Genomic DNA, 11,497 nt, shown 5'->3' with positions numbered 1-11,497 from the left:
TATTTTGTTTTAATCAAGATATTGAATGAGTTATTCTTATATTAAGGATTGTTTAGATTAAGAAGTTCGACAACGAATACTGCGCCCAAGTGGGCGTACTCCAGTTTCGAACGATGTGTGACGTTGACGTGCCATATGGTCTGATAAAATTTGCTAATAATTGAAATTAAGATAAAGGTTGCGTAGTAAAACTTTGTAAAATAGTAGTACAAGAAATAAGAAAGACACTGGGATCACATATCATCAGTAAGTGTTTTGTATCTTATTAATTTCAATGTAAAATAACAGGAAGCGTATGTTACAATATTTGAAAGATGCCACGCACACAAGCATCTAATAGTTGCCATTAAATATGCAACTTAGTACTTATATATTAAATCCACAAGCTAGGGTATATCTGATGGGAGGTGATGGTAACGCGAGGTGGGTTTTTGACTTTTGAGTACATTTTAACTCGAGTGCGATTCACACAAGGGGTAAGACTTTCGACAAGGTGAAGGTATTTATGTAATTTTTTTAAATTATGCTAGCACCAGGGACGTGTATTGTTTTTCTAACAAGGTATACTACAGCTTTAGATACAAGTACCTAATAATATAATCGTTAGAAATTTTGTATTGGACACAACGCGAAGAGGTTGACAATTTTAGCAATTTTGTCGTTTTAAAATGTCTCTATCATGACCATAATGAACTAACACGATAATATAAGTAGCAGACCGCGTTTTTATTAGATTCATAATTATACTGCTTTCTTTTTTTATCTCAATTGTAGTACGCGTAGTATTTTCATAAAATGATTTTTTTATCAATTTCACTTTGATATTTGACACATATTTCCATTACGCCATCTAGCGGTAAAGAGACATATTACTGCAATCACTGTGTTAATTTTTCATGCAAAAGATATTTAATTGTGAACTGTAATGATTGGTTGTAGCTTGGAAAAACGACTATAAACTCAAACTATATATACTCAAAATAAAATAAATTTAATCTAATATAAAATACGAAAGTAAAAACTAAAAAGGTTAATATCTAAAAAAAAAATATTGAAGCAGGCGTTACTTTGCGGAAATCCATAACTATCCAAAGGCAATATTTGTCTTTAAACAATTCGACAGATTTTGCTGAGGATGTAACGTGTAGAGGCGAAACACGTGTCGAATTATTGTTACATAGGTTATTATCTCTTTACCAATGCCATATTCGATAACCCAGCAGCCTAGCGAAACTCTCTAAGAAAAAAGCGATTCACTCGATTGTATGAAACGTGCAGTCATTGATAGAATGACAGATGACGGCTATAACCTTGTAAAAACCGGAGATAGCCGAAATCCACTACGTTTTAAGCAACTGTTCGCTTTCAAACTTAGCCGGATTATACTTCGTCGCCAATCGCCATACTTTAATTACTACTTATTCATACTTATGTCAAATCACTGCACCTTTCATAGTAAACTAAATTTCAATTTTTACTTAGGCAGGCTGGCCTCTTATGACGTAGTGTTAACATCCTCTTTGTAACCCACAATGATCCTTTCATTCAAATTAGCACAAGGCACCGGTTAAAGGTCGTAAAGCACGATCCACCCTAGTGTGGTTGAAAAGAACGTTCATCACAGCTAAAGACTCTTTAACTCGCTTGATTTGGATTTATGGTCGCCTGAACATTAAACGGTCAACGAAATGCATACAATTTAAATAAACTACTGGAGCACTTCCTATGATACAAGACGGTCACTTTATCTCTGGAACGTGAAGCCCCCTCCCGTTCCCCTCTCACCCCCTCGCGCTCGTCCTGTTATGTCAGTACGGTTTGCATTTTCATTACTTCGTTAAGTACATGTCGTGATATTTTCGTACTATCAATGCTTTGTATTTTAATTTTTTATTTTTACGTTTTGATTTTTGTTGTTAATAGTTCTGTCTTTTTATGTCCCTATAATAGTAGGTACCTACTGCCAGAAAAATAAATCCTTTTTTTACTAAACCCAGTTTGTTTCATTGATTTTTCATAATTATAATAACAATATTCAGCATCACAATACAACACCTTTACATCAATCTATAATACTGAAGAAATAAATCGTTGTTTATTTATTAATAATAATATCCAAATGATGTTTGTTTTGCACACCGTACCAAAGCAGCGATGTGACGTCATCGACGTCAGGTCCAGAGATAATGTAACGGTAGAACGTGTTTTATGTTGTTTCATGCAATAGTATATTTATTACGCACCTAGGGAGAAAAGTAGGTCATGTCCTACTTATCACACGTGGTGCATATACGATTTTTTACCCTCGCGGTTTATCAGTGGCCGATTCTTTCCCGGCAAGACGACTTTTGTCCTTCGTACCGGGGACTAAAAGCGAACATTTCATAGAGGTGCGAAAAAAATATCTTATCCTATAATTTGACATTACATTACTTCTTTACTTGTCTTTAATTGGAACAAAATATAAAGATACATATATCTTAAGAAAAAGAATTAGGGTACCTATATCTTATTTCAGACAAGGATTTTGAAAAGATTGATAAAAATACAGATTGATGTAATTGAATTAATCTTGAATACACTGTTCGTGACTTGCTTCGTAAACATGAAACTGTTCATTACGAGTAGGTTTTATATTGTCGGCATTAACATTATGAGCTCGATAACTCAGACACTAGGTCTGCGTAACAAGCGCAATATCAACTGGTTCGGTGACTTTTGGTTCCTCCTCTCCTCATTTCTGATTCGATCTCGCAGGTAAACTCTGAGCCCTCTGCATTGCCCTCTGAGCGACCATGAGCTTTCTCATAGCTCACTGTGATAAAACGCAAACTTTACTTCTGCATTGCCCCACCTTAGCTTGGGCTCATCGTCAGCTGTTAAATGACTATAAAAATGAAATGAAAGGTTATGGTAAGCTTACACTCAGCTAAGTTTCATGCAAATAAATCTAAGCAAAGTATAAGTATGCTCTATAGATATCAGCCTAAGTAAGTATGTACTTTTCACTAATTATTATATATATACATTTGTAAAAGACACATTTTTAATTATTTAATTCACCATTTTCTTTTTTACGGCGGCAATAATACCTAAACGCTAATACCTTTAGGCAAATAAAAGTGAATTAGACTGAATATTAGCTACAGATATGAAACTGCGGCTAAGTATAATGATCTTAATATGTTTCAGTGTGGTACAGTTTCCAACCCGGGTTTCTTTCTTGTAACACATTATTATTTTACATTGAAATTAATAAAATACAATATGCTTACTGATGATATGTGATCCCAGTGTCTATCTTATTTCTTGTAGTATTTATAATTTTTAAAAACTTCAACTAGGTACGCAACCCGGCATTTTAGTTTAAATTTTTAGCAAAGTTTAACAGAACGTGTGGCACGTCAACGTCACACATTGTTCGAGACTGGCTCGAGTACGCCCACTTGTGCGTAGTATTAGTTGGAGCGCAGCGGAGACCAATCCTTAATCTAAGATTACAGCTTTCATAGATTTTAACGTTTATTATCTTGTTGTCATTCAGAATCTAGTATTTGTTTGGTAGGGGCGGACTGTCCAGCGCTTGGCATTACTTAGATTTAAAATATACTAGCGCATAGACAAACAGAGCGTGCGAGGCAGAAGAACATCTCTAATTGAGATACAGGAAGATAGAAAAGGAAAGCGAGTCATAAGTATTTTGAATATCAAACTTCTAGCTAACGCACACATTATTTACATATGACTTAATAATTAATAATGCTATTTATATAAATAATAATAAAATAAAACTTAAATAATCTATGTATAGAAATATAAGCAAATATCATTAAGATCTCTGTGGGCAGGTAAGGTGCCCATGAAGCTGGCAACATTACCTCTTTGTATAGCCAAACTTATCCTTTGACAGAGGTACGTACCAGATTAAGCGGTTAGACGCCTGGATAGCTCTTTTACGAGTTTTTGTGCCGATGAACCCCAAGGACCCATCGTCTCCAACCCAAAGGGAACAAATATGTATCCATCACCGAGTGATGCATATTTCCTCCGCTTTAGGTTTTGAAAAGAAAACACATTGAAAAAACCAAAATTTGTCGCGCATTATTAGATTAACAGGTCGTCTCGGGTCATCCCCTTCCTTAAAATATGGTCGAGAGAGTTGATGGCTGATCCATGCGTCATGCTCGTAAACGGGCGCTACTTGTGGTGGCAGGATGATCCTGTTACCAGAAAGTGAAACTGTACTTCATGTTTTTAAAATTAAAGTAATATCATATCTTTTATAATAGCTCGCATAATTCCTGTATTTATTTGCGTTGTGCTTTGTGGATTGATCCATCTCTTCATCTACTGTGCTCAATAACTCTTGTGTTTTTACTTATTAAGGCGACACTAAATGCTAGCGACCTTGAGCTATATGAGTTCACGGCTGCCGGCCCGCGATCTATGTAACAAAGCCAACATTTCCAAAATTCTTGCGTGGAAATCGTAATTTTTTTACAAGCGCAAACAGTTTATATGCTTACAATTCTCATTATTGATTACTAATCTGAATAAATGTACCTACACAAAAAAAAGTACAAGCTATATAAATACCTGTTCTGAGAATAGTACTACACACATGCATCATGCCGAGAAAAAACTTGTTTAACTGCAATGAAAAGTGGTTGTTCAAAATAGCTCTGGAGTGTTAACTTATAACCAACAGCAAACATTAGAAACCTACAAATAAGCCTTAAGGGTATGTGTTATATGATAAAATAGTGTAAATAGCTCCAAATGATGTATTTTCACCACTAAACGTGTCTAAAATGCCTCCTTTGCGTGTGTTCTGCTTACCCTTCGCCTTAACTTACATACTTATCTTTTTTGACTTACTCGTGTAAGGCATTGAGTATTTTGACGTTTGAGTATTTTTGTTGCATCACTTTACATATAATATTGAAACTGAAATGATTTGTAAATGAAGTATAGTATAAGTAAGTAGAATGTATGAAGCTGTGATTTAAAAGAGTGGAAATGTGGAGACTGAGACCGCTGTGAACACGTCGTAAAAAGAGGCGAACGCTTAGCCTCTATTTCAGTAACGTACGAACAAGGTGTCTGACTGTCTGTTGTAATTCGTTGCCTAACAGCAAGAGGTTCTATCTTGATGTATAAATGCTCTGAGCCACAGACTGGTAATAGAGCGACCCTGAAGCTATTTAATAATATTGTACGATATTACATTGCAACAATATTTTATATAAAAAAGAAAACCTTTACGAAGAGTTCTTCTCACGTTTTCGAATGGGTTCTCGACTTTCAATAAGTGATATCATATCCTATTTGCAATAAAAATATTTGAATTTGAATTGTAACGAAATTTTATTACTTTTTACTTACGTTTTTTTGCGCCCGTTCTTCTCAGGGCTGAGCCATACTTTTTCGAACAGGTGGTAGTTTTTGACGTTCAATATTAAATCCTATTTTGAATAAATATATTTGAATAATGTGCGATGGAGAACAGTATTGGGCAGGGCTCCCAGGGCACGCCGTATCATTGACCATCCGGTGAGCATGCTGGTCTTGCCACTTCTTATCATAAAAAATACGAATGACATTCTTAAAAATTACTGTAATTAAACAAATTTGGCTTTCGAACTATTTAAATCAGCTCACGCAAGAGCTCCACATAGAAACGGATCATCATTTCAGCCGGAAGACGTCCACTGCTGGTCAAAGGCGTCCCCCAAAGATCGCCATGACCATCGGTCCTGCACTGCCTTCATCCAACGTATTCCGGCGATCCTGACCAGATCGTCGGTCCAACTTGTTGGAGATTTACCAACACTACGTCTTCCGGTACGTGGTCGCCATTCGAGGACTTTACTCCCCTAACGGCCATCTGTCCGTCAAGCTATGTGCCCTGTCCACTGCCACTTCAGTTAAGCAACCACTGGGCTATGTCTCTGCTAACAGTCGGCTTTGGTTCTCCTACGGATCTCCTCATTTCTGATTCGAGACCATGAGCTTCCTAAGAAGGCCTATAGTTAGCGACCACGTCTGCGTTCCGTATATCATCACAGGCAACACAATGGTTACGAGGAACGGATATAAATAGATATAGACGTACATAAACAGGCTTTAAAAATTTTAACCCCATTACCTCCCAATATTCTATAAAACTTCGAAAAAACCTTTTACACGTGATATTTTTTGTTAATTATTCATTTAAATCTTTGCAGCGTTTAATGCAAAACAATCAGGTTACAATAAAGTGCAGTTAGCAACATTATGTTGTAGTGCGGAAGAAATGTTCGGATTTTGTTTAAAAGTCCACGATTGTATATTATAGGTCTGATTATAGTACAATTAATAAAAAAAAAAATTGTTCAGAGGCTATACCATACATTTCATATTTTTATTTGATACGACACATAAATTTTAATTTTGTTTTTAAATTTCAACACAAATTACAATCAAATATGCGAAAAAATTCAGATTTGTAGAAATTCACTATCAAAAGACAGAGAAAAGTCACTTACTTATGAACTATAACAGCAGTCCCATCTCTCCATACCAATTCTAAACTCTATTGGAAAACATAAAATATTACAATAATTTGCATATTATCGACAATAAGCCATACTATGATATGTTTGCCACATTGTTTCCAGTACAACCAAGATACAAACAGACAACCACAGTTTGCTATATGAAAGTGTAGAGAATGAAATATAATCTAAAAAATATAGAAACAGTCTATTACAAATATTATTTTTATGATTTGCGAGTACCTTTAGAGACAAAAATACTATGTATTTTATTATTATCGATTGGATGAAGTATAAACTGATTTGCGATGCTTGTACACTCAAAACCATAGATATCTTAGCGAATCTAAGAGACTCTTTCAAGAACATGCAAACAGAATGATCGACCATAACCAAGTGTTTCATCTTAAATGTTTCCCTGCTTTAAATGCCTAAGGCCATTAATTTAGTATAATTTTCATATTTTTACTAAAGCCGCGAACGTTGAAATGGTACACTATCTTACTTATGTGATATTAATTCGTATTTCCATTAAGATATCAAATAGCTTGATTAGTGTAGTTGCAATAAAGATTAATAAAACTTGCATTCTTCGTTTGCTTCACTTATTAAATTAAGTTAAATAATAAAATTGCTGATTAACAAAAAGGCTAAAACAAAAATGTTATAAATAAGGATGCCCATTGTTAATTCCGCTATGTTTCACGAAATCACTTCGTCACGTGTTTTGCTTGACACGAAGCATCTTCAAGAGTCAAATTAAAACATAGTCAAACCAACCACTCATAATGTGTCTCTTCAATTCCATACTTCATTGGCGAAGTTATTTGCGCCCGTGTGGTAAAACCGCGCGCCATACTATCACAAAAATTTTATTGAATAATTGAATTGAATTGAACATGGAAATGCCCAATGGCGTACTGCGTTTAATTTTTACCATATTACATTTTATTTATATACTTACTGTCTTATGACCAGTTCTTATCACATGATGCCGGCTGATGATGATGATGACGGGGACCTCACCGGTGCCTTATTCTGAAGCCAAGTAGTGGTGTGGAAACACTATTTTGATTCAATTAGAACGGCGCTGTAGCTAGTGACATAACTAGATGGATTTAATCATCACATTTTATGCCCCGAGATGACGTGCACAATCGCTGTGAAACTCATAATTTTCGGTTTTGTTATAGAAGCTAGTTATTGTAATAATTAAATAAAAAAAAATTTGCACACTTCTATTTTATAGGACTAATCAGAATTAGTCTTTTTTTTTTCAGGTTGGTATGTTATACAAGAGAGCGTAGGCGGTGGTGATTACTTAGCAACCATTTAGATAACCTGTAGGTTGTTTTGTCCTCTATTCCATATAAAAATTGTATTTATGTATGTAGATAAGCACGTGAACATGTGTTTTGTAACATACTAACTTAAATGTAATTATTGTATAAACTAATTTCATTTATTATTTTCAAGTCAGTATGCGCGGGTATTGCAAAATTAACTCTCACACTAATTTCAAATAAAAAATTAGCTTTCCCTATGTTCAAAAATTTGTTATTGAACACACACCTTTATGCTATTTGCAGACGTATCATGAAATGTCTTAATTAAAACCTAACCGCAACTTATAATTCGTTGTTGTCATCTAAAAACATGTATAAATGCTCTACAATCATTGTGGTAATTATTCGAAGCTTGCAAGATCTGGAAGACAGTCTCGAATCATCAATATTGGAGAAATAATTGTGAGTAATCTCTTATATTTATTAAAATTATATTTGTACTTTGACTTTGACAATATTTATTTTAAGATTGTAGTGCCATCTGTTAGTTGGCCCGAAAATGAAAGCTTTGGCATCTGTAACCCGCTTTGAAACATTTCAAAGCGGGTGACAGATGTTTTTTTTGGTGGCGGAATTTCTTTTCTTTAATTGTGTCACTGCCCACTGGTCATAAAATGGCGGCTACTTCTAGCGTTTGCGCATGTTTGTAGCTGTCGTGCTCCATTTTGCATATTTACACTACTAAGTCTACCCTTTGTGTTCTATTTTGTGGCAAAATTAAATAACTAACACTACGCGCAATTTCAACATTTATTATAACAAAAATTGCAATACCTACATTAAAAAGTAGAGTTAGTTATTTAATTGCGTCAAAACATTAAAAATGAATTTAATAATTTCGAGCTTATGTATAGTTATTTTCGGGGCCAATCTCCAGATGGCGCTAGTTTTCAAATAGACAGCTCATAATACGTAGAGAGGGCTCTCTTTTCCCTATACAATTATTCCCTATATACTCTTTGCACTTGGCCCGTGGGCCCAGAGGCGCGGAGAATGTACAAAGTAAGTACTATCTGCGCGCCTCAATAAGGCTACTGGAAACCCAAGCGCTGGCAGCTATTTTGGTCAACGGATCAGCCCAGCTATCTTTATTATTCTCTGTACGCTTCTCCGTAATGATAGTTTTTACTTAATGTCAAATCATATTAAGAAGTATTTTAAATAAAGTTTTTCCTTGATACATAATTTATTAATTGATAACAAGCTAATGTGACCTAAACTTAAGGTGTTGTTTGTAGTAGTGATTATCTACTACTAACTACTACAATTGGGTATTCTACTCAAATCATTTTTTTTTAAATTAATATTTGAAACTAGTTATTTGATTTGGTATAACAAAAAGTTATAAGAATTTTAATATTTTGGATTAGACAGAGGTAGTTATAGTGAATAATCTTAATTTTGTCACATAGTTGTATACAATTTTTTGTTTTGCGAGAAAGGGACCCCTTACTCCAAAAGTTTAAATGCCTGTATTTTTGTATTTCATTGCTTGATTTTAATTTAATTTTTTTTTGTGTACATCCTTATTTTTATCTTACATTATGATAAAAAAAATAAAAAACTAATTCATATATCCAATTATGTATTTAAATATTATGAAGTGTTATCCTGAGTAGGGGATGTTAAATTCTTGTCTTTAATATTAAAATTTTAGTATAAAATTACAAACATTAAATTAACAAGTGGAGTGGAGCGAGCTATTTTAATTTAATTTAAAGGTAAATAAAATATTCAATAGTCAAATATACAGTTTTATAATAAAGTCCCAGTCAATGTTCCGGCATTATCTATAGATATAAAGTCAAAAATTTCAATAGTACATACAAACGAAAAACACTTTAGAAATTTGTTTTAGCAGTATGAGGTAGTTTAAAACAGATACATTATGATACAGTTTATCTTTTATTAGGATAAACACATGATAATATAATACGAGATCATAAGAACCAATGGCCAAAAAGTGATTAAATTTATGAAACTTATATTTTTATAATTCATTATGACCACTCTAGTAATAAGGCAATTAATTTTTACTGCTAGAAATCATTAGCTTAATATTGTAAGAAATCTAGTGAAGCCACTATGGCGATTATGGCCTCACATACGAATAGTTAAAAAAAATCGTTTATTTCAAAGAATGCATATACAATTTAGTGACTGAGGTTTCCTAGGAAGTTGTCTTTGGACACTTGCATTGGGTCTCGCAATTTCCTTAGCGAATAAACAAAAATTATTAAAAACAAATTTTATATAAGTGTTTTTCTTGATTAGTTTTATGTTTTTCTCGAATTATTTTCTACAAACCTTATTTAACAAGAAAATTAAGTAACTAACTAAGTAACTGTAATTTATTGTTTCAGAAACATGGCGTTCCGAGTTTTTCTTCTGGTGTTACCAGCTTTGGCACTAGCGAACATCGAGATAGACTTATCTGGGACCATCGACAAAAATCCAAAATTAGACTTCTCAGGTCAAGAAGTTGACATAATCAGCGATTCAGAAAGGCAGCTATTCCAACTTAGCGACAGCAATTTGAAGCAGGGGGTTTCTGCCTATTTCGGGGGTAGTCCAGATGATGTTTACCTAAAAAGCCCAACGCCATGGGGAGATTTGTTCAAATCGTACGGCTGGCATCAAGTAGCTAGAACTTTAGCGCCAAAAAGCGGTAAAATTTTGTCTGTCTCCTCTCAACCACAGATTGTATTGAAGCAATATTTCGAAAACAACAGTTCTAAACCTGCCATGTTCAACGTCGGTATATCCCAAGCTGTGCAAAATACTATGAAATCATCTTGGAGTAAATCTGATGGATACACTATTGGAAGTGAAATTAATTATGGGTTCGATATTGAATTCGCTAAAGTTGGCGGGAAAACATCCTTCAACTTTACATCAGCTTGGGGCTCGACTAAGGAAAAGTCTGAAACTGTAACCGTGGGTTCTACATCTCAAATGCAAGTCTTACTGCAGCCTGGTCAGTCTGTGGTCGCAGAACTGCAAGCTACAAGGGGCGCTTTGAAAGTTCAAATGGAGTATGAAGCCACTTTATCGGGAGCTTTAGCTACGAATTACAACACTCCGCACAAGGGTCATCACTTCTGGGGTCTTGATGTCAACTCTGTCATGTCGCACGCCGGCTTGGAGAGGACCAAAATGTCAACGCAGTACATAGAGGTCGCATTCTTTTCCAATTCCCAAGTAATTGTTTACGACAAAAAATCAAAGTTGAGAATCATGAAAGTTGACTTTTGAATTGAGTGATGGATTTTAATTAGCTATATTTCTGTTCTGTGTAGATGTGTGAAATAGAGTGATTTAGTATTTTATCTATTGTTTTCTTTCAACTGGCGTAAAAATGACGACCTGTAGGTGTATATGGTTTTTCTGTCTTCCTCATTCAACCAAACTGTGGAATGAGCTTATAACACGATGTTATCAGGTTGCTCCAACATGAGTAAAACAGAGTGAACGACCGCCTTAATGGTCGAAAACTCTCCTGTGATTCCTCAGGCCTTTCAACACAGGTATACTCGTTTGTCCTTTATGAAAGGTGATATATTTTATTAATTGTGTTAAATGTATTGAACAAAGGGGATGTAAATACTATCTACA

General features: G+C 34.5%; 1 protein-coding gene across 1 annotated transcript; it reads left to right on the top strand.

Moving 5' to 3' along the window:
- Positions 1-8,160: 8,160 nt before the first annotated feature.
- LOC126976193 (spherulin-2A-like) lies at positions 8,161-11,191 on the top strand. Its single transcript, XM_050824445.1, has 2 exons — positions 8,161-8,284; positions 10,246-11,191. The coding sequence occupies exon 2, from the start codon at positions 10,250-10,252 to the stop codon at positions 11,135-11,137; it is 888 nt and encodes a 295-aa protein (XP_050680402.1). The 5' UTR covers positions 8,161-8,284; positions 10,246-10,249; the 3' UTR covers positions 11,138-11,191.
- Positions 11,192-11,497: the final 306 nt, after the last annotated feature.

The sequence above is a fragment of the Leptidea sinapis genome, chromosome 39, assembly GCF_905404315.1.
Source record: "Leptidea sinapis chromosome 39, ilLepSina1.1, whole genome shotgun sequence".
NCBI classification, from domain to species: domain Eukaryota; kingdom Metazoa; phylum Arthropoda; class Insecta; order Lepidoptera; family Pieridae; genus Leptidea; species Leptidea sinapis.
The sequence above is the reverse complement of the archived record's forward strand: the minus strand, read 5'-3'. Positions and strand labels throughout refer to the sequence as shown.

Excerpts from the sequence above, each read along its gene's own strand:
- LOC126976193 (XM_050824445.1), top strand. The coding sequence starts at position 10,250 with ATGGCGTTCCGAGTTTTTCTTCTGGTGTTACCAGCTTTGGCACTAGCG.